The sequence below is a fragment of the Alnus glutinosa genome, chromosome 8 (assembly GCF_958979055.1).
Source record: "Alnus glutinosa chromosome 8, dhAlnGlut1.1, whole genome shotgun sequence".
Lineage (NCBI taxonomy): Eukaryota > Viridiplantae > Streptophyta > Magnoliopsida > Fagales > Betulaceae > Alnus > Alnus glutinosa.
The window spans coordinates 21,911,057-21,938,788 of NC_084893.1; the positions used below are offsets into that span (position 1 = coordinate 21,911,057).

Genomic DNA, 27,732 nt, shown 5'->3' on the forward strand with positions numbered 1-27,732 from the left:
AAATGGTGGTCAAGAATTGTAATTTTTGTGTTAGGACTATGTTACTTTTGTATGAAAATGTAGTAGGAAGAACTTTTGTCTCTGGCTTAAAAATGCTTGTTGGATTATGTATAGAATTTTGGTAAAGTTACTAATACTCATGGATTTATGAAGGAAATTTGGTATTTCAGATTTTCAAACTTAGTTTATTCATATTTTTGGAGTTATTTTTCTGATATGTTACGACGGTTTGCACATATGGCTGTGCCTATTGTTAATATAAGTTCAGTGTTGATATGTAGAACAAATAGTCCCAGATATAAATGCTGCCCTAAATCTATGGTTGAGCATTTCTGTTCCAAATCATTGCTCTGCAGATGACCCGTGATCTATGGTGCCCGAAAATACAATGCTACTACTGTATAATCTTATTGATTTGTTATCAATGAAGGTTTGTTTCTTGATTGTATTAGCTCTGTAGGTTCTGCACTATAGCATATTACTGCCATTTTCTTTATATAATTTCAATTCATATATAACATTGCTTTCTTTTCTTCTGTATTCCCAGGGATGCGTGGATTTTCACTAGGGGTGAAAAGGCGGTGGCGGTTAGTGGTTATTGGCCAAAACCGCTAATTGTAACCGCCTAGGCCGTTACCGAAAATCACAAACCGCCTCCGCGGTTGGCGGTTATGAAAAAACCGCCGGTTGGTGGTTAAAAACCGGCAACCGGCAACCGTTTATTTTTTTTTACATTTGGCCGTGCGGAAATCGACCCTTCCACCGCCGACGTCATCCTCTGCCTCTTCGTGGACCCAGCCACCACCACCACTTCAGACTCCAATGAGTCCTCATCCAACAACAATGACCACTCCAGATCTACCCAACCACCACGACCGCTCCAGATCTACCCAACCACAACCACCACTCCAGATCTACCTTCACTCCCACGTGCTCCACCGCTAATCGTCCCTCCAGTGCCACCTAACAGTCCTCCAACTCCTCTATTGTTCCGATCTCTTCGGTTCCATCAATAGAGCTTCCACCGCCCTCGATCTCCTCCCCATCACCCTGGAGCTTCTCTTCGAAGACCGCGTTAAACGACTGGAGAGGGAGACGAGAGAGAATAGAGATGAGAATCATGAGAGAGTTGAGAGAACGCAGATGAGAATCATGAGAGAGTTGAGAGGTGAGGGCACTGAGGGGCTGGCGGCGTGGAGAGGGAGACGAGACAGAATGTAGATGAGTCTAGGGTTTTTATATCTAAAAAATAATAATAAATAAATAAATAAATATATATAATAATAATAATAACCGCCTTTCTAGGGCGGTTACCGGTTTTTAGGCGGTTTTAACGGTTTTGCGGTTATACGGTTAGCGGTTATTGTGGACGGTTATTTTCACCCCTAATTTTCACCATGACATATATAGGCTGATGAGTAGATTATTCAGATGGAAGAGTGTTCCCCTTGAGAATTGGTTGGCCGTGCTGTGAGAATGCAGAAGGACTACTCATGCGCTTTGCATTTCACCTGTAAATGAGGCATTCATCATCAACTTATCAGATCATTGTGGTGAACTTTCTAAGTCTGTTGATTTCTGGAAACGCTGTCTGAAGGGGTCCCAGCCATTGATAGTTGGCTTCCAACAGAGTTTTTCATTTTTATTTTCGAATCCCCACAGCTCTTGCAATATAAATAGTCAGTCACACATCAGTGTTCTTTTTTTCTTCTCCTTTTTAATGAATGAATTTATATTACGCCTAAACAAAGAACAATACACTCTAGCTGTCTAGCAGCAACCTGAAAATAATACAAGCAAAATCTGTACTGAAAACCCAGCAACAACATCCCCTGCTTCAAGACAAAACACAACCCTCTTCAAACTGCCCAAAACAAAACAAGAAGCTAGAACAGAAAAGAGGAACAAACTAGTAGAACCTATACATTCAACCATTCCATCTATTTCTCCAAGAACCAAGCAGCCAAGTACCATTCCAACAATTCCTCAGCATAAACATATCTAAGTTTGAAATGCTGGTTCAATCGATATCAGAGCTTTTCATTCAGTATATATATAAATTACACTTGCAAGAGTTCTACTGCTACAAATTATGATATCAAAAAAAACAAAAGGCATTTTATCAGGCATCCATTATATTTGTATTTTCAATTCAATCTCATAAGGCATTTTATCTTGACCTCCATAATTCTCGGCTGTAGCAACATGTTCTTCTGCATCACACTCAACAACAAAAAACCACAAAGCAGTCTTCCAAAGCATAACCTGTCTTCCAAAGCACAGGGCAGGTTTCATTAGGCAAAAAAAAACAGAGATTAAAAAATTGACTGCAGCAAATCAGATTCTTTTGTATTGGATTTGTTCAAACCTCAAAAGGTTCGGCTTTTGTATTGGATTTATGAACTCTCATTTCGAGATGCGCCAAACATTCAAGGTACTATTGGGTTTGAACAAGAAACATACAGGACCAAATAGATATATCAAGAACAAACAGCAAAAATACTGCAAATGACCAATTAACTGTCTACGAAATGAAATTTCTCAATAACTTATTTCATCTACTTTCTGCATCGAACCCAACACATACTCATAAGGATCATGTATTTAAAAGCCTCTAAACCATTAACAAACAGAAGAAGAAAAATAAAAGTTTCACTTAACGAAGTATTGTAACAGCAATCAAAGGAACAACCATATACAACCAAAACAAACAAACAAACAAAAAAAACCTCAATATTAACAAAACAGGCGCTGGTTCGGCAACCGGCGCGTGCGGGTGGCCCGAGGTCAGCTTCCACCTGGGTGCGACTGATTCTCCGGCGGGGTTAAACCCATCCGACCAAAAAACCCAAACATGCGACCTTCCTCTTTAAACTTTCTGTTGAAAGTCTTGTTTTAGGGGTATTTGGTATGTTTTAAAATTTGAATTTTAAATTTTAAAGTTAGTGGCAAGTTTTCATCCATTGGATTTAATGGAGGGCCAAGATTAAAGAATTTGAGATCCATCTCTGTCCGATGAAGACCCTGTTGAGCTGCCAAACGAGCCAACCTATGAGCCACAACCTTATTGGCCTTATCAATAGATAGCCGCACCAATTCGTTTTGATCCAGTCCATTGGGGGTTTTTCCCATAAAGAGGGATGGGGTGAAACAACACCAACCGGGCCAGACAGGGAGGAGTGAATTTGCTGGAACTCAGAAAGAGATTCTCTGGCCTCAATCACCAAATACTTGGGGGGCAAAAGCTTACCAGTTACCACCGAAGATAATCCGACTCCTGCGAGTCCACATTTTATTCGCCGTGATTGCCATCAACTCCAAATCCGAAACCTCCAACCGAGAGCTCAAGTCGTGGAAAATTGCCAAAAAATCCCCTTCGGCAGTGGTACATTTTTGGATGCGTTTGGAACATTCAGCCCACACAGCAGTCGCCATCGAATAACACAACGTTCTTGTGCGGCTCGACCGTTCCCTGTGCGTCTTCTTCTCACCGGTGAGCTTTCTCTTGGTCCAAGCAAAACGAAGGGGAATAGAGTTAGGCTTAAGTGTGGTTCGGCATGACTGTGGACTCCAAGATGTTGGAAGATCGGGCAGTAGAGCTAGAAGACAGCGCTAACAAAGTGACGAATCGGAAAAGAAAGTTAAATAAAACGGTAGACAGTGGCCACGCCGCACCAGAAAAACTCATCAACAGAATTATATTATCTTTGACCAAACCATCTTCCGTTCTGGGACTTGGCCCGAAGGCTGGCTCAAAGAATGTGAGGTGCGAAAATTGTGTCCGATTATGCTATCTTTTGCGCAAACTTTTGAGACGGCATAATTGGATAGAATTAGGTGGTGTACTGAGCATGTTCTTGAAAGGGACGTGCAAGGACAGATCTTCTACGCATAACCGTTTGAAGTATTCGGTATGAATTCAAAGCTACGCATCTGCCTTTATGATTTTGATGTCTTTTTTAGTCGTTTATGTTTCAAACTGTTTGTTAGGACTCGAGGTAATAGTATTTGTCATAGTGGTTACATATCTTGATGAGGATAAAAATTATCATGCTATAGATGATGTGTATTAATGATAATATATCATGTATGGTGCAGGGGATTATGATGTGTGTTTACATATGTGAGAACTGTACATTCAATGCATATGACCTGATATGGGTTTTAAATTTGGTATGATTGTCTCAGTCTTGTAAGATGAGTGACCTTTTGTCATTTTTTGATGAGGAACTTGGATATTTACATTTTACTTTTGAGTCATTTGGAAATCAAGTAGTATCTAATTCTATTGTGTGTGCTCTTTCTTTTTGTGTATATTGAACTTAGGATGTTAGAACCAATCTTTGTCACACATTCCAACTTGAACCTTGCATATGGTTTGATATGGATTATGGGCTTTCCATGAGCAGCTGAGTCCAAATTATAGAGTGAATTCTCTTGTTTGAAAGAAATAAATTTTTCCCAGAAAGATAGATAAGGAGTTTTTGTAATGTTTTCATAAATATTCTTAACAAGTGGGGTTGAACCAAGGGGAAGGAGCATCTTGTCAGGAAAAAAACAAAATTTTTGTAAGATCATAATCAAAACAATGAGCTCTAGCTCAAAGGGCTTCTCCTCCCCCTATAAAAACAAGCTGGAGGGTGTAACGACCCATAGGGTGCATGTGTGACTTACCAATAAATTATATATAGATTATAGTCAAAGATGAGATAAACTTAAGCCAAACCACATGTGGCTAGGACAGTCTTTAAAGTCTTTGCTTATGGGCTCTCTTGCAAAGGAAAGGTGGTCGGGTTCAGGTCATGAAATAGATTCTTTAGTTAAATAAATAAAGGAATAAGGTCTGATTGTGGAATATATAGTGAACAAAACAGTCTGCATAGAATCAAAGAGAAGGAGCTGCTTCGATAATCCAAACAATGCCCAAAATTCTGTTGATTATAGTTTAATAATTCTTCACTCAAAAAAAAGAAAAGAAAAGTTTTAAGAGTGCATGGATAATACAGAACTCTTAGAAAGTTCTAAGAATTTGAAGATCAAAGTTTAGGTGTGAAGTGCTCCTAAATTGACTGAAATAAGAACGTTTGCAGAATTTGCAGACATGTACATTTTGTAACTAAGGATTATTAGCTTTGAAAGCATATAGTTTGGCTTTATAGGGTGTTGCACATTGACTCTACACAACCCAAAACTAGATGATGATAGCGTCTTTTGCTATCGCTATAAATTTTCTTTTACCTCTTTTAACTGTGATTCCAATAGCAGCCAACTAAACTAAAGACTTGAATGCTTGATTATTTAAGTCTAAATTCCAGTTTCTTTGTATGATAGTCATATTTGATGTTATACATATATGCACACATATGTATCATAACATTCAATATGCAGGTTTATATGCTTTTCTTTTGTGGGTTTTTAACACTATTTATTTTTAATACGCATGCAATTGTATGTCTTATCATCGATATCTTGATTCTTAAATTAGAACACACTCATATATATTAGCAATACCTTTAGGTTTCAATGGAGCTTCTTAAGCATTTGAAAGGTGATCATATCAACGCCAGCAGGATCAAGAACATCTATGACGTTTGGATGAGAAAGAATGGATCAATGAAAGATTGGCCATTAGTGGTATGGTTTCAATAAATACTCAATCTTAAATATTGTAGAATCACGGATAATTTGTTCAGTGGTTGTGCTATTGTCAAGTATGTTGTGCCCATCAACTTGTTTTCAGGTTTTCTTTTCTCTTTTTTTCCAAATGTGTCAAATCAATTTGATTCAGCATATTGCTTGTAATCCTTGCTGTTATCAACATATTTTTGTTCACATTGTAAAGGGGTATACAATGGGAAGGAGAGGTTTTAACATATAAGTTCAAAAGGTTTCTTCGAAAACAAACATAAACAACAGCAACAAATGCACTCGTCACAATTCAATATGTTACAGAGGAGTAATGCCCTCTAGATTATTAACCTTTTCTCTTAGTGGAAAGTGTGTTTATATTAATCATTAAATTTTGTAATCTTGCCTGTAAGAGGGCTTAAAGTCTCTTGGTATGACTGGAAGGGCCCTAAAAAAATTGGTTGTTTTTCTTTCTGATTGCATTCTTCCTACTCTGAAAGCTAGACTGGTTCCAACTCCACTAAATTTCCGGATTTGGATAGACTCAAATAATGTGCCTGTTATGTTCTTCAGTGATGCATCTCTATGTGATTGACCCAAGCCACCTGAATGTCAACCATATAATACTCAGCTTGATTAAGTCTAATGTTGGAGGGATATATCTGTATATAAGTCGAGAAGAGAGCATGGTTTTTCTTTTTTGTACCCAAGGATGAGGGAGATGGAATGCGTTAATTTTGATCTATCTGATAGGGGGTGTGCATTAGAGGTGGCAGAGTCAGAAATGGGCTTTCTGCTTTCTGCCTCTGCCACTGTCAAAAAGTCAGAATGACCTCCAACTCTTTTTCCGACGGAGGTCATTTTTGCCCGACCTCTGCCTTCAAAATGTCGGAGGTAGAGTTAGTTGGAAGAGATCTAACAAAGACTGAGCTCTTCATCTTCAACCTAAATTTGAGATGAAGACATCTAACCTTCAACGAGAGAGAGAGAGAGAGAGAGAGAGAGAGAGGGAGGGAGGGAGGGAGGGAGGGAGAGAGAGAGAGAGAGAGAGAGAGAGCGAGCGGATGGTCTGGGGTAGGGTTTTGGAGAATGACAAAAAAGTGAGAATAAGATGGTTTTATAGGTATGCCATGTAGATTTTTTCTTGTTGTACAGGACAGATTTGTAGTTCACTTAGAGTTCATCCTATTCTGTCTTGCACAAGGGGATGCTGAGGAAGCACATCAGGCTGCTCAATGGTATGGTCGGAATTAACAAGTCGAGACGGGTCGGAATTAATTGAAAATCATATCCGTTTCCAACTTCCGACTCCAACTTTGTCAAAATGGAAGTCTGCTTCTTACATCTGCCTCTGCCACTATTAGAATCTGACCCGTCTAGGTTGGAACCGGGCCGAGGTGGGCCAGATGTCTGGTTGGCAGTTTTTTGTACACCCCTATCTATAGAAAGGAGTTTGATATCTTTAATTATTTCAAGGTCTGTTGCACACTCCCATCAGAAACACTGGATGAATTGCCAAAATAGCATATTATCTATGTATCTTGCCATGATGTTACAATGACATTTCTAATTTGTTCTTTTTAAATATAGATTGCAACATAGTGGGGTAATATATATGACAAAGTCCATGGTATAGATTGCAACGTAGTGGGGAAGTATGTAAACCAAAGTTCACAATATAGATTGCAACATAGTGGGGAAGTAAAACCAAAGTCCATGGTATAGATTGCAACGTAGTGGGGAAGTATGTAAACCAAAGTTCACAATATAGATTGCAACATAGTGGGAAAGTAAAACCAAAGTCCATATAGATTGCAACATAAGTGAAGGCCTTTTGTGGTTCACAATTTGTAATATATTGCAGTCAACTTATATTTCATAAGGCCGAAGTTTCTCATGTAGATTTTTTCTTGTTGTACAGGACAGATATGTAGTTCACTTAGAGTTCATCCTATTCTGTCTTGCACAAGGGGATGCTGAGGAAGCACATCAGGCTGCTCAATGGTATGGTTCTAATTCTTTCTTGTGCCTAGTAACTATCCTGGATGTAGAAGCTGCATATTCTGATGCAAGAAGAACTCTCCAGGATAGTTTTTATGAGCTTTAAAACTTGCGACTTCTGTAATTTTTTTAGCAGCTTTCAAAATGATCCCTGCCCTCCCCACAAACACAAGTTTGATGAGTTCTGTTTGTCACACTTTCACATTTTTTGTTTTAGTAGATCTTTCTTGGAACCTGACAGCAGGTCTTGGCTTGTCTGGTTGTGGTGAGTACCAAATATATTTGCAAGATATTGCCCTTGCCAATAAAAAAGAATGCAAGCCCTTGGTTATTGGGCAGTGTTCTTCCTTTTGAAACACATGCTTTGCAAGGGGGGCAAAATAAAAGGAAAGCATATAAATAAATCGGTTATAACTAAAGGGGAAGAGTTCTGTAGCTGCAGGTGCAAGCACGTTTGTGGATCTTTGTTTTAATGAAGTTTGAAAGCTAATCATGAATTCAGATATGTTCAATTCCAATAGGTTGAACTAGCTGTACTAATTTACTTACTTTGTTCACAACTTGATTTGAAATTATAAAGGGGTGAAAGAAAAAACCATATAAGATTGACTATATATCTAAAAAAAAAATTATTTCTGAACATGTTGAGTTTTCAGTACTCTCCAGAATTGCTTGGTCGTGAGAAATATGCATTTTTAATGACTAGCATACCCTTGATAGAATTAAAAAAAAAAAATTGACAATTGGTGTCTTTGGAAACAATCATACTCTTGCTTGGGGTTGCATCACTAATAAATTTTGGCCTTCTTTAGTAATAAATTTTACATGGATGCAGAACAATAGTATGATTGGAGGTGACATGTATGAATGGCTTTATGAGAAATTAGCTATGCCAGATTTTATTTATTATCATTTTTTTTTCAGCCTCAAGGAAGAACGTGAACTTGGCATTGACCCAGTGTCGAATATGCTCATGGGCTTGATATTCTATGAGCTATGGTATTCAACTATCCCAAAAGAGATGCAGTGGAGAGATTCAAACCAGTTTTACTCCCCCCAGCACTCGGATATGTTGGGAACAAGATTCAGCTACCCAGACAGAAATTCTGAGTGTTACAATGCAAATGATACTTGCAAGGCTGGTCTCCCCTTTCAATGTAATTCAGACTCCTCTGTCAATGATAACCAATTATCTTCAGATGCTAATATTGATCAACACCAAGAAGTTTCCATGGAAAGAGAAGATCCTGTGCAGAACTTCCAGCCGCCAGATTTTACCATGCACTCTGATGAAAATACCATAAATGAAACCTCATTCTCAAATCACGGTGATCATATACAGTATGCTTCCAATTTATTTGCTCTTCGTGAGTCCTAAATCCTTTACATTTTTTTTAAATGTCATTAAATTTTTACTTCTGAATTACTTTGTTAGAAATTTTTCCCCCACCCTTCTTTCTTTCTTTCTTTCTTTAACCACTTTAATTTCCTCATGCATTCACGTTGTTTGATTTATCTGGAAAGCGGACAGTAGTCCACAATGGAGTAAGAATTCTTGTAATAAACTTCCAATTGGGGCTCACTTTATTTAAGTATTTGATTGATGACATTCTTTGCTTAATTTGTTCATTGAAGTGCATACTTTTCTATAAAATGCTTTGCTTAATTACCACTACTAGGAGAAATTGGAAACCATTGAGTAATGGAGTGGTGTGGAAAATGTAAGGCTGATGTAGAAATCAAGGGTCTTGTGGTTGAGGGAGGAGGATAAAAACACTAAAAATTTTCGCCATGTGGCAAACTCTCATTGAAGAAATAACTCTTTGGATTCTTTAGTTATCAACGGGTCCATGTCTTCTGACTCTACAAAAATAAGGGAGCATATAGTGTAATTTTACAATTGATTGTATTCTGAACAGTTTAGTTGGTGACCAAAATTGGATGGCATTTCGTTCCTTTTCATTGATCCGGATGAGAGAAATTGGTTGGAAAGAGATTTTGAGGAGCATGAAGTTTGGGTGGTGGTGAGGGATATGAATGGTGACAATGCTCCAGGTCCGGATGGTTTCTTTATGGATTTTTTTTCAGAAGTGTTGATAGGTAATGAAAGAGGACTTCTTGGCAGTTTTTAAGGAGTTTCATAGTAGAGAGAAGTTTGAGAAGATTTTTAATGCAACTTTTGTCTCCCTTATCCCAAAGAAGACCGGTGTTGTGTTCATTAAGGGCTTCCACCCTATTAGATTAGTGGGCAGTGTATATAAAATCATCTCCAAGGTCTTGGTGAACATGCTAAAATTGGTTTTGTAAAATATTATTTCAGTTCTCAGAATGCGTTCATCAAAGGTAGACAAATTTTGGATTCAATTCTGGTTGCTAACGAATGTTTGGATAGTCATATTAAATCTGGGGAACTTGGAGTGTTGTATAAATTGGATTTGGATAAGGCGTATGATCATGCAAATTGGGAGTTTTTGTTATATTTGCCGAAGAGATGTGGATTTAGAAAGAAATGCATGGATTGGATAGCGTATTGTATTACTACGGTGTGGTTTTCTATTCTTATTAATGATTCACTGTTTGCATTCTTTAGTAGCTCTCGTGGATTGAGACACGGGGATTCGTTATAGCCGCTTTTGTTTGTGATGGTTATGGAGGCGTTGAGTAGGATGCTGACTACTACAGTGGATTGGGGCCTTTTGTCTGGATTTTCGGTGGGGTTGAGGAATAATGAAGAGCTATTAGTGTTTCATTTACTGTTTGCAGATGATACTTTGATTTTTTGTGAAGCAAATTCCGAACAACTACGACATTTGGGAATTATTTTCTTATGTTTTGAAGCTGTATCGGGATTGATGATTAATTTGACAAAATCAGAGATAGTTCCTATTGGCGATGTGGAGATGTAGAAGGGTTGCCCGTATTTTTGGTTGTAGAGTATCTTTTTTGCTGATGAAGTACTTGGGTTTGCCATTGGGTACTTCGTACGAGGCTACATCTATTTGGAATGGCATAATTGAAAAAATAGGACTCGATTGGCTGGATGGAAAAGGCTTTGTTTATCTATGGGAGGTAGATTGACTATGATAATGAGTATTGTTTCCAATTTGCGTACTTATTATTTGTCTCTTTTTTGTATTCTAGTAGGTGTGGCTAATAGGCTTGAGAAACTTCAGAGAATTTTTTTATCAGGGTGGAATTGGGAGCGAGTTTAAGTTCCATTTGGTGACTTGGTTGAGAATTTGTACTTGATGAAATGGGGTTAGAAACCCGATTCAGTTTTATCAATCTCTATTGGGAAAATGGTTGTGGCGTTATACTACAGAGAGGGAAGCTTTGTGGAGATTGGTAATAGATACTAAATATGATAGTTTAAGGGGAGGTTGGTGTTTTAAGGAGGTAACGGGGCCCTTTGGAGTGGGAGTGTGGAAATATATGAGGAGGGGGTGGGAAACGTTTTCAAAATTTGTTAGATACAAGGTGGGTGATGTGTCAAAGGTCAGTTTTTGGCATGATGAATGGTGTGGGATCAATCATTGAAGATATCTTATCCGGATTTTTTCAATATTGCACGTAGTAAGAATGTGTGGGTGGTGGATCATATGCAATTCCGAGATGGGAATATCCAATGGAATATAATTTTTACTAGATCCATACAGGATTGGGAGGTGGATGTGGTCTTTTCTTTCTTTAAGATGTTGTATTCTCTCAGAGTAAAGCAATGAGATATGGATAGAATATGTTTGAGCCCTTTTCTCATTAAATGGGGTTTTCTCTTGTATACTTCTTATGTATTAGGGTTGCACCCCTATGTTCTTTTAATGAAATGCATTATTTATAAAATAATAATTAAAAAAAGAATAAGTTGAAGCCCTTCCAAAAGGTGCAACTTTGAAGTGAAATCGTATTGTCATGTGTTAACCATACCTACGAGCTTCCCTTTTCCTTGGAAGTAATTTTGAGAGTTAAGGCCGCTTCAAGAGTGGCTTTTTTTTGTGTGTGGACAGCGGCATTAGGGAAAATATTGACTTTGGATGACTTGAGGAAGGGGAATGTTATATGTGCAAGAAGATGACTTTGGATTACTTATCAAAAGAAGATGACTTTGGATTAGTGTTGTATGTGCGAGAAGAGTGGGGAGTTTATTGATAACCTTCTTCATTGTGAAGTAGCAAGAGATTTATGGAGCTCACTTTTCAATCTGTTTGGTTTTGATTGGGTTATGTCTAGAAGGGTGAAGAGTTGTTGGAGAGTTGGGGAGGCCAGGTGGGGTGTGGTAACATTTCGGAAGTTTGGAGGTTGGTTTCGTTGTGTTATTTCTCTTACTTATCAAAAAAAAATATGGTCTATTTGGAGAGGACGGATGTAATGACTCAAAGAAAATGCTAGCCACATCTGTGCTATCACCCCAAAAGGGTTAGTTAATTTGAAGCTTCACTAGAATCACTTATAAAGCCCAGTTTCACATAGTATGTAAGGAATGTAAGACTTAACACCTATGAGCATCTCTTATAAATCACTTACTCTTTATGTGGGTTACTCATCTTCCCAATATGAGATCAAGGTGTTACAGCAGAATACACGGAGCTTTGAAGATATAGCGACTCCGGTAATAGAGCTGAAAATGATTATGTTAAATGCTTTCTGCACATGGATAGCACCAAACAATAGCTTGCTTTTTTCTAGTTTTCTAATTTTTTGAACTTTTGTTCATCTTTTTTTCTTGATTAAAGAATTATCTTGTATACTTCCAGTGTAATAGGATTGCGTCCCTCTATCACTTTCTAATAAGATTGAATTACTTATTAAAAAATAAATTGGATTTCCTTACGTATCTAGAATTTAAGTATCTAATACTAAGAATGATAAATTAACAGAACCCCAAGAGGTTGGCTCAAGTGGTAAGGGTCTTGGTCTTTGTGAGTTCTATGAGATCTAAGGTTCGAATCCCCTTGGATGTAAACAATTCTTTGGGGCCAGCCCGACGGTTAAGCCGGAGTATTACCCGATCCATGTGGAGGGGGTATTTTACATGGGTTCGAGGTTTACCTAACAGGGGTGAGTACACGAAGTGGCTCTGTTTTGAAGGGGTTCCTCATCATAAAAAAATAAAATAAAATAATAATATGATAAATTAACCGTTTATGAACCAACAAAGTCGCAACTAGATGCTCTCTACCTAGTAGGTTAGGATTGTCAAGTTTTATTACTGCTAGTTTTCAAATAATAAATGCTGCTTATTCATAGTACAAAAGTGTTTATAAGTGGAATGATATGTTTCTGAAGTCTAATGATCACAGGAAACCAATCTTTGTGAAATTCACTTTACAGGAGAATTGTAACTGAGTTCTACTGATACAATGGCTGGACACTCATGGTTTTACAATTATTGTTGGCTTTTAAGTCCATTGAGTTGGCAAGTTTCTGTTAAATAATTTCATTACTTTAATGGATAGAGTGGAAGAATTGCTGGTTCAATCCAGCCAAAGTAGTCATGATAGTGTGTGTAGCTTCTATGGTAGTGAAAGCGACATTATTAAAAAAGAAAAACCGAGAAGACATTATTAAATACATTGTCATTTTTGTTTAAGTTGAGAAAATGAATTAAAAACCTAAAGAACAGACATGCATAAACGGGTGCTGCCTGTGGAAGTGGTGTTGATGGTGCCCGATGCAATTGATGGTGGAGGTGAATGAGGTGGTGATAGGATTCAGTTGGAGTCTTAATGCTTTTTTTTTTCCTCTTTTTTCCTAGTACCTTCCTCAAATTTGATTACTATATGAAATCTTCAGGATTAAGGGGATGATATTTGTAGATGGATATATCATTGATTTGTATAGTTATTTCGCCATGCTATAGAAAATGTGTTTCGTATTTTCCCCCTTAACAAATTAAACATTGTAATATTGCCGCATCAGTCCTCCTTGTTGATGGCATAGTTGAAATTTGCAAAGTATGGGAATTACAGGCTATGACAGGAATGTTTATGCTGAATGCTGATTATTATTGTTATTGGTCTAAAAGCGAATAATGATTACTGAACTTCTTTTCTCTTGGCGAAGGGAGCTTGGATACCTGGTTGTTGCCCTTGCAATTGCCGCATCCTACAGAAAATTGTGAAGATTTCTTTGATTTGCATAGGAAAATGCTTAATGACTATTATAGGAATGCAGTAAAATATTTTCAACTTGCTCTTCACGCAACACCCCCTTTATTGGTGGCCTTACTTCCTTTGATACAGGTATGTAAATATTAGTTTCTATAGGCGTGAGATATTGTACCATTATTTGAACTTCTAAATCCATGATCCTATATGATAACTGCAGCATTCATTTCTAACATATATCAATAAGTAAGTTATTGCAGCTTTCATTTCAGCTATTGTTGTCTGTGAATTTATTAGACTCAAGCAGGAGGTTTTGGTAAAAGATAATCCTTCGAAATGGTCTAGTGGTTATTAATTTATCTTGAAGCCAAAAATTTATTAGTGTTACTTTAATGTTTGACTACTTTATAAATGATGGCCTATGTTGTAGGAAGTCTTGATTAAGAGATATAGCATTTGGTTCATTCTATTATATATTTAGGTCTTCAACGGTTCTTTTGTATATTTTTTTTGTGCTAGAGAGGTACACCTTTTCTTTTCGTAATAATCTCCTTCAAATTTTAGAGACAACAACATTGTGCACAGAAATTTGAAGGAAAGGAGGAGAAGAAAGAGCACCCGGGGGCGGGGGTACTACATGGAAACATTATTTTAAATTTAGACTCGCACTAATAAAACTAGGACATTAAAAACGCTCATTGTTTAAATTACAGCTATAACATGTTTAATTAAGAAAGCACCTCTAAGAAGACCAAAAATAAATTTCTGTCCCAAAGTTGTAAAAGAAAATTACAATTTTTACTACTGAATTAAGAAGTGCCATTAAAATCTCTTTTAACTATTGACTCCTTAGTGAGTGACTATATGAAGCATGTAGGAGTTGCCTCAATCTGATGTCACATGTGGGCCCCACATAATAAAATTCAAAATTAAAAATGGTGGAAAATAACACAACAGCCAAAACACCACTTTTCCATGGCTGCATGATGACTTTATACAATAATTTTTAACATCCAGATTAGGACCCAAAACAAATCAAATATATCAAACATTTTGCATATATATAAGCATTTGACGCTGATGCATGGGACATAGCATGGGCTTGTGGATGGCTTACTGTAGAGACCTTGAAATGGATCTTTTTGTGTCAAAGATGTTGAATGATTGCCAAAACCAGCAGCTTGAACCTTTAATTAAGATTAAAAAAAAAAAAAAATCCTGCTCGTGGATAACTGGTACTGCCTTGCAAAACATAATTCTGTATATGTTATCCTTTTCTTGGATTTAGCATAATTTTGCAATTGCTGCCACTTTTGCTTCATTTACATTAATATATCTGTATGTGTAACTATGGTTATTGATTTTTTTTATTTATTTTTTTCTGAAATTCAAGTTACTGTGTTCTTAGTTTTTTTGTTCCTTTTGTCAGTTGTTGCTGATTGGTGGTCAAGTTGACAAGGCCCTACATGAGCTGGAAAAGCTCTGTTGTAATTCAAGCTCAGGACTTCCTACTAGGTACGAATACATTTGCTTTCTTTATGAGAAAGAAACGTGAAACTGATTGGTTAGGAAATAAGATTTAAGTTCATCTGATTGCTCGAGAAAAATAGGTTCAAAAGATGGTTGAAGTTCTTTTGCCTCTAAGATGGTTGAAATTTTGAGCATAATAATTGATGGTATTTCTGAATATCATTTTTCCTGAAAAATCTGACAATATAGCAAATTACATAGTTCAGTCAGGAAGATCTTGCCTCATTCTTTTTTGTATTCATGACTATTGGTGTAACAAGCTGAGTGGACCCAGGTACAGGCTGACAGGAATATTTAGCTCAAGCTTGACTCAAGCTTTATTTACCAAGCTCAAGGCTTGGCGCAACTTGGATCAGGTTGGCTCGATTAACTTGACAAGCCTTAGCTGAGCTTGAGCTTGAGAGCTTTTTGTCCTATAAGAGCTACTTTTTTGTTTTTTAGCTATTCTGCCAAGGGAAATGATTTCTAATTTCTTCGGAGTTATTTCGAATTGTATGTATTATGAGTCAATTTATCCTATATGCATATATAAGCTCAGGAGCCAAGCCCAAGTAAGGTCAGGCTTGAGCTTATTTACCAAATGGGCTTACTTTTGGGTTTGAAGTCAGCTCATATACTAAGCTAGCTGATTCAAGTGGCTTGGCTCAGTTTAACCCGCATTTTTTGCCGTTGGTGAGGCTTTAGTTTTTGACACGCTTCATTATAGGGTTGGATTTTAGTCTAAGCTTCTTTGATTGGGCACCGTGATAGATTGTTGCTTTTTGCCTGAGATTTGATGGTTCTGCATAGTAAGATAATCTGTTTGACATTCTTAATCCACATTGGGAAATGATTCTCTTTAATGTAGTATATCTCTCAGCTTCAAGTTTACTTAAGTGTCTTCTTTGTCTTCCGTCATATGATTGTTCGCTTATGTTAGTTGATGCCCTGAGGTATTGAAACCTTTAAAAATCAGTAAATGCACACATCTTTTGCAGGTTGAGGGCTAGTATTTTTGAGCGCTTTGATCATAACAACTCTCTCATGGTTTCTGCCTGCTTCGAGGATAGCTTAAAGAAGGATCCAACATGTTGCCATTCTTTGGCGAAGCTTGTCAGGATGCATCAAAGTGGTATTTCTTCATTCCTCCGGATGAGACATGGTGTCTTTTTTTAATTCCATTCTCTTTTTGATCAAACAGTAAAATTTCATCACTACTCTTCAAACTATTTTTTTTCAGCAAGTAATAAGTTTAAAATATTTAATCGAAAGAGTGAAAGAGCACAGTCAAGTACAGGGAGGTATTCAACTGAGACATTATGATCTTAAATTACAAAAGTCTAGAATTTCCATAAGCGAGAGTGATGGTAAGCTAATATAGGTAGACATCAACCACTCAAACAGTAACCTCAGAAATACCATACTATGATTTCTAATAACAAAATGCTTTTAAATAGCCTTGCAAATACACCATACGAGGCATTAGGGCCTCAATTTCGGTGTTTAGTAAGACGGTCTTTCCAACTTGCTGTAATGCTTTTGTTTCTTTTTGGTAATTTTTGTAGATATTTTTGTGATGGAAGATTAGAAATGGGTAGAGAAAGAAATGAAATTGTATTGAATTATTGAAAGATAGGCTGATTCGAGTTCAGCAGGACTCCATTACAGGGTGATTCGAGCTCATCCCTTAGCTCCAATAAACAGTTCCAAAACACTTCTACAAATCCGATAACCTTTCTTTCTCATACATTGGGCTTTTTTATACTCTCAACCCACATCTGCTGACTAACTAACAAAAGCCCAACTATCTAACTAACAAAAGTCTAAAGTCTAACTATTACAATTATATCCCTTACACTACCCACTCCTTCAAAGCACCTTGCCCACAAGGTGTGGGGTAAAAAGGACAAAAAAATCCCACTCACTCGCACTAAAACAATGCATTCAGTTATGACCCAAGCCCGCACGCTTATCCTTGCAGCAGTACACGAGCGTGACACACTTGCTTTATTGGATTCAAACTCTTAACTGGCGCACTGCCCAATGCCCCATGGACCGATTAAAACATCAGAGTCATGTACAAGATGTCTGAAACTCATCACAATACCGAATGTGCCATGTCTGAAACTCATCTCTCGCAAAGTCTTTTTATGTTCCTGACACTATTCTTTGCTTCTGACTACGTTCTTCTACCCATTGGCAAAGTTCCCAAACACTAGGCATGAGCAATGCTTCTTCTGGAAAACTCCAATGCCCTCCAGCTTTGGCATTTAGCAACTTGCATCTATATTTCCATCTCCATCGATGCTTGAAGACAACCACATGCACATCATTCGTAGTCATGAACTGAAACACAAACAAACTCAAAAATTGAACCTCTGCCTCCTGTAATTTCTTTATCTTCCACTTTGTCTTAAAGACCCACCAATCATATTCACAAAACATATCCCTCCTAATCTCCAATATCTTCACGAAGATAGGTTCTGATTTGCGCAACTTCACTTGGTTCGGTTGAGGACTTTGGTCGAATAGTTGGTGGTTCACAAGGGTAACTGCATTCTCGAAGATCATGGTGTTTCCTTGAAGACCCCAGCCATTCTCCTTTCTTGATTTCTGGATTCCATATCTTCAATCTTGATTTCTTGAATTTCTTCTTCAATGGATTCCACTTTAGTACCGGAAGCCACAACTTCGATCTCGGTGTTGTTGCTCTTCAGTAAATTAGGAATTTTGATTGAATCTGTTGGTGCAAAATTTTCCAAAATCGCAAGATTGTATTTTTCAAATGTACTCTGATCTTTGTGTTCTGAAATTTCTTCTTCAACTGATTCCACTTGAGGATCAGAAGCAACATCCGTTTGTGTTCTGAAACCTCCTTCTAACTTGGCATCGCCATTCATTACACCTTTACTATTTTGCCAGTTAGAGTTTGTATAAGTACTGAATTTTGAGGTCCTCCTAAAATTCAATACGCCCCCTTCTTGAATTTTAGCCATAGCAAAAGCATTATTAAGATTCTGAGGACTTAATAACCTCAAAGGCAATCTAATATCATCTTTAAGGCCATTTAAAAAACAACTCAACTTGTATTCTTCAGATAAATTCTTCAATCAATTAGAAAGTACCTCAAATTGTATTTTGTAAAGGGTCACAGTCGAAGTCTGTCTCACCCTTGTTAGTGTCTCCATGGGATCAAACCGCAACAATGGAGCATCGGTAAAGCCCTTCCAGTTATGGAAATACCCTCATTCTTCTGATTTTCGAAACCAATTCAGTGCTTCTCCCTCCATATGGAATTCTGCCAGTTTAAGTTTCTACCTTTCCAAAGTATGATAGTGCTCAAAGAATTGCTCCACCTTGTAAATCCAACCGGTTGGATTATCCCCATCAAACATGGGAAAATCCAATCTTGCTGGACGTGGCTGCTGGCCTCTTTCCCAGTGATTCTCATCAAAATTCCGGCCATACCTCCTCCTTTCTTGGTGATTTTGCTGGTCAGACCAATACTGATCCTCCTCCTCAATACTGATCCTACTACCAGACCTTCTTTCTTCATATTGATCCTCATTAACCCTTCTTCCAGATCTTCTTTCTTCATAAGAAAACTGTTGCTCCCGCCAGTGAGGATCCTCTTCTTCATTTTGTCTCACATTCTTTCTTCTTTCTTCAGAATACTGGTTCTAGTTTCTGCTCTTCTCAAGAATTTTAATCCTATCATATCGAGCATCATAGTGATAAACCTCACACCTATCTTGATTCTGATTTACAGGACTTGTTGATTCCCCTTTTCTTGCACTCCGAGAATGCTCCATGGCTTGCCTTTGATTCTGTTGCCAGCTTGAATGTATATTTCTCCTGATTGTCTCCATTGTTGAATCGAACGGCTCTGATACCACTTGTAATGCTTTTGTTTCTTTTTGGTAATTTTTGTAGATATATTTGTGATAGAAGATTAGAAATGGGTAGAGAAAGAAATGAAATTGTATTGAATTATTGAAAGATAGGCTGATTCGAGTTCAGCAAGACTCCATTACAGGGTGATTCGAGCTCATCCCTTAGCTCCAATAAACAGTTTCAAAACACTTCTACAAATTCGATAACCTTTATTTCTCATGCATTGGACTTTTTTATACTCTCAACCCACATCTGCTAACTAACAAAAGTCTATAGTCTAACTATTACAATTATATCCCTTACACTTGCCAACAACTCCACAATCAACTTAGGCATCAAGCACGAAATACAAAACAAGACAAGAAGTAGCTGTAGTTCCCATGCCATTGGACAATAAAGCAAAAAGATGGTCGACCAACTCCCCACTTGCCTTTTAGGCTTTTAGCATACAACAACAAACTACTAATATTAAGATTAGTACGTATACAAATAGAATTGACTTATTGAAATTTATAGTTTCTTTCTCGTGGTATTTTGCAGGCGATTACGGTCTTGAATCCCTATTTGAAATGATAGCGTTGCATTTAGATGCTACCTATGCAGAACATAATACATGGAGAGAGTTTGCTCTATGTTTCCTTAAACTTTCTCAATATGAAGAGGATCGAATGTCTGTGTGTCCTAATGAAAATGAAGATGGGCAGGAGCAACCGGACTCCATTCATTTTACTAAGACCCCTAAAATATTTACAGAGGGAAAATCAGGAAAGTGTTGGAGGCTTCGCTGCAGATGGTGGTTGACACGTCACTTCAGCAGTAACGTGCTTGTATCAGAGATTGCGGCAGGTATATTTCATTTTCATATCAAGAAAATCTTCTCACTTTGTGCTATTTGTATCACTTCTGATCTTGTCTGGGATGATAAAGTTATTGAACCATGTTGAAATTTGATTGATGCTGTGATTGATGTGCACCTGATTGCACCTGATTGCACATAATTGAGTATCTGGTCTCAAATCAGAGCATAGAACTAGCAAGATCTGAATTGGATCCATCAACTCGCCTGGTTTAATTGGATTATAATTGACCCACTTCAGTAAATTGGTTTCATTTTTGATTGCCTTATTTTAGTGAAATTAAATAATATTTTCTTTTTTTGCTTTTATTTGCAACAGGTGATTTGCAGCTCCTAACTTATAAAGCAGCTTGTGCATCGCATATGTACGGACGAGAGTTCAATTATGTTGTGGAGGCTTATAATTGTTTACAAAAGGAAAATGATAGGGACTTGTTCTTGTTCTTGCAAACGCACATGCAGAACTCAATAGGAATATATTCAAACTTCCTATAAATGAAATAAATTTTGAGGTCACCTTCCTTTGTGCAGGCAAAAGTTTTAATTTCTTCTGGTTGATGAATGTTCATCAATGCCAAGAGTCTCAGTCTGCCATAATATTATGGATAAAGTTTTCTTCAACCCAGTCTATTAAATTTGACATCTGTCCTTAGAATAAGTGTTTTTTACATGTATTTTTAATAGGATTAACATAGTCGGATGCTCTTTGTCAATTTAATAGACTGGAAGAAATTCTTTCATCTCAATTTAGAAGAAAACTTTTGTCTTAAAATTATTGTATTAATTGTTAAAATACAATTTGACTTTCGTATAATCTAGATTATACTATATTCATGATTATCGTCAACTTTAGTATAATCTCGAATAAGTCCTAGTTGAACTCAAGTATTTTAATTTTTGTAAAATACATTGAACGATTATTAAAGTAAATAAAGTAGTAGGTTATTAAAGCTTGACTTGCTACATTTCAACGCCAAGTAATGTATTTATTTATTCCCTTAAAATAAAAAAAAGGAATGTATTTATTGAACTAATTTCAAGTGGACATTGAATAATTGTATATATTTATTGTAATATTTATAAGTTGCTTCTGTATTCATTCTCTCATGAATTGTGTAAGACGAAAAAAAAGTAAATAAAAATTCAAGATATAATTAAATTAAACGATTTAAAATGACTCTTCAAATTCGCAAATTTTTTTGTTCTTGAATACCTAGCTGATTAATTTTATATTTTTGGAAAAATTTCAATTAATCCTTATAAACTTTCATCACTTTTGTCATCACTCTCCCAAAGTTCAAAAACAATTAATTTAATGTATCAAACTTTAAAAAAATTTCAATTTTACCCCTCTGTTACCCTTATTTAAAAAATTAATTGTAATTTAAGGATAATTTTAAAATTTTAAAAAAGTTTACAAGAGTATAAATGTTATTTTAGGCCTATACAAGCGGTTACGATTAGCATTATTGGCTCTAACAGCTAATCGCAACTGCCTAAGGCGGTTATTGAATTTTAACAATCACAACCTTTTCGCTTAAGCGGTCAACAGTTATTTTAATGTTGTGAAAAATCTACATAAAACGACGTCGTTTTGATGATATTTTTTATATTAAATATATAATATAAATATTTATATTATTTATATATAAGGGTAAGCGATTAGCTATTATTAATCGCTTACCCATACTCCTAAAACCGCTAACTGCTTCGCTTTGGGCAATCAGCGATTTTTTATAATCGCCGTTAAAAACGGTTATATGATTAGTGGTTATAGAGTTAGATTATAACCGTCCCATTTGTATATGCCTAGGTTATTTTACCATTTGAGGATTTGATATAACCCCAAACTCTAAAAGGAGAGGTGAGATTGCAAAAAATTAAAAGTTTGATATATTAATTAAAAGTTTTTGAGCTTTGTAGAAGTGATTGCAAAAGTGATGGACGTTTAAATGAAGTTTTTTTTTTCATTAAAAAAAGAAAAAAAAGAAAAAAAAAGAAAGAAAGGTTATTGGGCCTACAATCTCAGCCTGGATCAATTCTACAAGTCCACTTCACATATCCAAGCGCAAAGAGAAAGGACGAGCTAACATCTTCGCAAATTTGATTAACTCTCTCTCTCTCTCTCTCTCTCCCTCTCTCTCTCGCATTCATGATTCAGAGGAGCTTCGCATAAAACATATTGATCGATAATCCGACCGGAAAAGGAATAGAGGAAAGGAAGCAATGGCGTCGTACAGAGCGGAGGACGACTACGACTACCTGTTCAAGGTGGTGTTGATAGGGGACTCGGGCGTTGGCAAGTCCAACCTCTTGTCGCGCTTTACCAAGAATGAGTTCAGCCTCGAGTCCAAGTCCACCATTGGAGTTGAATTCGCCACCCGCAGCATCCGTGTTGACGACAAGATCGTCAAGGCTCAGATTTGGGACACCGCTGGCCAAGAAAGGTTCTCTCTCTCCCATTCCTGTTTTTTCTGTGTTTTTTGGTTGGAAAATGTAGGAAATAGAGAGAATTGTGGTTTTGAAATTGGGATTTGGCGAACTGTTGGCTGAGATGTTATTATCGGGAAAAGTTGGGATATGGGGTTTTTGAGTTTGTGTGGGCATGTTTGGTTGGTGGGAAAATTTGGAAAGGGAGGGATTGTGGTTTTGAATTTGGGATTTGGCGTGCTGTTGGTTGAGAATGTCGTTTTCGGGAAAAGTTGGGATAGGGTGTTTTTGGAGTTTGTCTGTGGTATGGTATGTTTGGTTGGGTGGAAAATGGTGGAGGATTGGAATCTGGGATTCATGTAGTCCCGCACTTTATAAAGGTCTGAGGGCGTTTGAAGTAAATGGGTTTTGGGATTTGATGTTGTTCTATGTTTGGTTGCTGGGTAATGGATGGGAACACAAGAAAGTAGAGTTTTACAGATCGTCTCATCACTAATATCAATTGAGATCTGTTAAGGAAATTAGAATTTTTTTTGTTGTTGTTTGGTTGCTGAGAAAATAGGTAAATTAAGGTATCTGAATCTTGGGCCTTTTTTAGGGGGGTTTTTGAGAGATCTGAGGAAGCAACATGTCCTAGTTAATGGGCCTAGTACAAGTACTTGGCTTGAATTAGTTGAGGCTTCATTTTTATGAAATATGTAATGGCATAAGGAACATGTCTTTCAGGCGGTTGGATATTAAATTATTAATTATGTAAGTGAAAGCTAGCAAGAGTAGACGGGCTTTATGCATTCCTCTTAGTCTCAACTTTAGGAGGGACGGATTACCTACTCTTAACAGTCAAAGCGAACCCTTTCATTCTGAATGAATCAAAGCTCCCCAAGTAGGATTTGAACCTACAACTATCTATTTATGTGTGTATTTATTATTTCACCAACTTTTACTACTCCAATATCATTAGCAAATGGATAGAGGAAGTAGAAAATTGAAAAGATGGAAATTTGATATGTCTGTCTTGTGAACTAGTATCAGCAAGTCATGGGAAGGGGAGAAGCTCTTTAAGAATTTACAAGATAAATCTTGTGAAAAGCATCTAATAATTAGTGGTGGATTTTCTAATGAAGAGTTAGATTGATTTTTCTTCTTGGTTGCTAAGAAAATGTTGTCAAAGAAAAGAAACAAGAATTTGGGATCCTAGTTCTATCACCTAAAGATCAGGAATCAGGTGTACTTATCACAAAACATAGAAAAAAGTGAGATGGTTTGCATTTTTTTTTAGGGTTAATTACACTTACCCTCACAAACTACTATTCATTTATACGTTGCCCCCACGAACTAACACTTGTCACACTCAATCCCCTTAAACTACTATTTTTTGACAAAAAACTGTTCCGTTAGGCCATCTAGTCCAAAAAAAAAAAAAAAAAAAAACAAACAAACAAACAAACCTGATATGCATGTGATCATATGAAAGAAGGGGGGAGTTTTGGTGTGATGTGGCTTTCGCTCTGTGGAATAACATTTTTACTCGTTTTGGTATATCTTGGGTTATGCCTAGAAGAGTTATCGACTTATTTGCTTGTTGGTGGAAGTTTGGATGGCCGAGGAGTGCTGCGATTTGGAAAATGGTGCCAATCTGCATTTTTTTGTATTTGAAAAGAAAGAAATCTTAGGTGTTTCAAGAATTTAGGTGTTTCAAGAATTTGGAGAGTTCCATAGAAGATATTTTAGCTTCGTTTTTTTATACATTGTATCTTTGGACGATGGCTTTTTTGTCCCCACTATCGATTAGCTTTGTTGATTTCCTTGTTCGTTTTTCTATTACTAATTAGGTATTTCTTTTTGTATACTTCCAGTGTACTAGGGGCGCTTTACGCTTTCAATAAGACTAAATTTACTTATCAAAAAAAGGGGGGAGGGGGGAGTTGTGACACTAGTGGATGATAATTGTTGTGACAGTTTTTCGGTCAGTGAAAGAACAGCTCCTGCAAAAGATAAAGCAAATAAGTAAAAGAGCTTGCCGTTGTCGGCTGCCAGTGCATAGCTCCGATGCCTAAGTCAGTTATCACTCTAAAGGTGGATAATGACAAAATTACTTATCAAAAAAAATAGAGGGTGGATAATGACAAAATCACAAGATAGTTTTTCTTAGAGTAAGAGATAAGAAGAAACCTTTTACCTTTACCGGGTGTGGTTTATATAGTAGCTTGGTGCTAAGTGTGGCCTAGGAGGCTGATCCCCATAACCCCCAAATCTGGGGATTGGGGGTATGGCCTTGGCATGGCCGAACGCTACGTATCAATGGAGGTGATTTATCCACCCTCAAATCGTGGGATAGGGCATACGGCCCGAGTATGACTCAAATTGATGTGACCTACTTACTCCCCCAAACTATGGGATTCAGGGTATGGTGGGGAGATTGCTTTGACTTCCAAGTGTTGTCAGCTGGCGATAGAATCTCAGGTTTTGCGGGAAACATGATCGAATCCTTGATATTGTGCTAATTCATTAATTTCTGGTGATCTGTGTTTGAGCAATCGGATTGAAGCGTGATCCTTGATCAATTGTGGACTCCAAGAGGTGAAACCCGATAGTGGGCTCCGATTGGTTATAGTGATAGCAGGCTGGGCCCTGACTGCCGGCCCAATTCCCAACAATAATCAACCTTATTTACTTAAACATTGATTAGTCACGAAACTCAACGGTTTATGTACAGTTAGCCTAGATCTCATAAATTGATTAATAACTTATAATTTAGTTTCTAAGCAACACTATTTAGTTCTGAAGGAAAGAAGCCTAAATTAACCTACTTTTAGAAGCCCGACAGATTAGCAATAAATTAGTTTAATTAAATGTGAGACCTTCATTTTTGTCCATTGTGCACTACATTGGACAGAAAATTGTCCTGCGTTATCACTCCTCAGGCTTAAGCATAGTAATATCGGCCTTGTCATCTAATATTATATATTGCTTTTTGTGGACAAACTTGTAAAGAATCAATTTCAATTATAAGATCTTTGGCTTGCAGTTTGTATGATTTGATGCTTGTCAGTGAGAGTTTTTATGGAGTATTCTGTCTGCCACTCATTGTAGCTTGGCTTTCCTTCTTGACTGGTGCCACAGCTCAGGGTAGGAAGGAATCAGATATCTGGTGCAGATCCTTTTGGATTGCTTACTATTTTGATTGACTGAGTGAAAATTGAAATGATAACTTATTGATCCTTGAAACGAATCTTCTCAGGGGGTCTGGAAGTGCAAATGTTGTTTGCTTCAACTGGCCATATTTTGATAAACGCTAAATAAAAAAGTTGCAAGATAAAGCAGCCCATCATGTATCATATCCTAACTTTTTTCTTTTTAATCAATTCAAACATCTTGTATTTTATTGTTGACATGACTAATATCAAATAAATGTCATAATAACAGTAACGACAATGCTTGACAAACAGATGATTAGTGACATGAACAATACAGAAAAGATATGGATATGTTTTTGGGAGGTGTTTCTGTGAGGGTATTGTTCTAATACACATTAGAACAGGGTATATATCCAGCGTACTTTATAATTTATGACAATGGATATTGTACATAAAATAATCACTTTAAATTTGATTTTACATGTTCTGATCTTTGTTCAGGATCAACAAGTGTCATATTGCCTTGTTTCTTGTAACAATCTGTAATATTGCTTATGTTCAGTAGCTTAGTTTGTTGGAAATTTTGTTGCGGTTGAACTTTCAATAGGCGCACATATAGAAAGCTTCTTTTACTTTTCTCCAATTTTTGGTTCTAATGTGATCCTATTATTAGTCATGAATGTATAGTCTGGAAATTGTAGTTTGAATACTTAATTTATATTCTTTACAATAGGTACCGAGCAATTACTAGTGCATACTACCGAGGAGCTGTAGGGGCATTGCTTGTCTATGATGTCACCCGCCATGTTACATTTGAGAATGTTGAGAGATGGTTGAAGGAGCTACGGGGTCACACAGAATCCAATATCGCGATAATGCTTGTGGGTAACAAGGCAGACCTGCGTCACTTGCGTGCTGTATCCACGGAGGATGCTACAGGCTTTGCTGAAAGGGAGAACACTTTCTTTATGGAAACATCTGCCCTTGAGGCTATGAATGTGGAAAATGCATTCACTGAAGTGCTAACCCAAATATATCGAGTGGTTAGCCGGAAAGCACTTGATACTGGGGATGATCCTGCAGCCTTGCCTAAAGGACAGACCATAAATGTTGGGACCAAAGATGATGTCTCGGCTGTGAAGAAAGTTGGTTGCTGCTCTGCCTAATTATAAAGGTGATGGATCAAAGAGGCTCAACCTTTCTTCTCCTCGTATAGCTGCCCCTAAAATGTGAGGATTTCTACCTGCAATTCATGGATTTTCTCGCTTAACTATTCACTCTTATTGCAGTGGTTGAGCTTGTCTGAGATTAGCCTCAACATTTGGAGTCCAAAGAAATGCCACATATTCCATCAGATGTCGATTTCTTGATGTTTACTTTTGTCTTTTCCTCCCTCTGGTATATTGTTTCAATCCTCAACTGTAGCTTTTGTTGTACTTGGTTGCTCTAGAATAGAAAGAGTTCTGCGACAAGTTTAATTTTGTATCTGATAAATGATTAGTGCTGGATGTTATGAAATATTTTCTTGTTCATCTGTACCATTTAATACATAACAAAAAAGGAGGTGAAAAAAATGTGATGAGGAGGAACCCTTCCTAAATGTTCTCCCTGGATTTGAAACGGAGAGGATCCTATTCCCGACTCCACCCCTGGATATCTTTCCTTTTTGGTCTAAAATCAATTAGGTACTTGTAAATTGTAATTTATCAGAAAATATATATATATATACACAAGAAGCTCTACAGATTTGTGCTTAAGCCAAATTTGCAATTGCTGCTGTGCCTTCCATTCCGAGAGACAGATTTAAGGGTTGCACTCTGGATAATCCTGCTTAGAAACAGCATTGATTTTAAGTTCTCAGATGCTCCCTAGTAGTTGTAAGAGCATTAACAATAGCTTCTCCTAAAACCTATCCCATTATTATGTAAATACCGGTACCGTACTTCAAGTAGGCAACGGCATTGCCCTTATTTATGGTATTGGTGAAGTAATGGCGGGTGAATTAGTAGAAAGAAGTAAGGGAAGCTATTGTTTAATTTGTTTGATTGATTGGATCTTCTGGTTTTTCCTGTTTCCTTTTTCACTAAATTGAATGTGAACCATAACAAATTCGAGTCCATCCAAATCTGCAAGTGTATGACAAATGGATCATATTTACACACAAAAAGGTCTC

General features: G+C 37.0%; 2 protein-coding genes across 3 annotated transcripts; both read left to right on the forward strand.

Moving 5' to 3' along the window:
* Positions 1 to 3,073: 3,073 nt before the first annotated feature.
* LOC133875125 (uncharacterized) lies at positions 3,074 to 20,508 on the forward strand. Its single transcript, XM_062313130.1, has 9 exons — positions 3,074 to 3,911; positions 5,518 to 5,634; positions 7,550 to 7,632; positions 8,554 to 8,996; positions 13,690 to 13,868; positions 15,163 to 15,248; positions 16,241 to 16,374; positions 19,677 to 19,982; positions 20,312 to 20,508. Exons 1-9 carry the CDS (start codon positions 3,558 to 3,560, stop codon positions 20,485 to 20,487), a joined length of 1,878 nt encoding a protein of 625 aa, XP_062169114.1. The 5' UTR covers positions 3,074 to 3,557; the 3' UTR covers positions 20,488 to 20,508.
* Positions 20,509 to 22,077: 1,569 nt separating this feature from the next.
* Positions 22,078 to 27,091, forward strand: LOC133874874 (ras-related protein RABA1f-like). 2 transcript variants are annotated; one of them, XM_062312761.1, is made up of 3 exons: positions 22,078 to 22,439; positions 26,293 to 26,733; positions 26,849 to 27,091. In XM_062312761.1, exons 1-2 carry the CDS (start codon positions 22,219 to 22,221, stop codon positions 26,723 to 26,725), a joined length of 654 nt encoding a protein of 217 aa, XP_062168745.1. In that variant the 5' UTR covers positions 22,078 to 22,218; the 3' UTR covers positions 26,726 to 26,733; positions 26,849 to 27,091. The 2 variants fall into 2 exon arrangements, with proteins under 2 accessions (XP_062168745.1, XP_062168744.1); XM_062312760.1 differs by having other exon boundaries at positions 26,293 to 27,091.
* Positions 27,092 to 27,732: the final 641 nt, after the last annotated feature.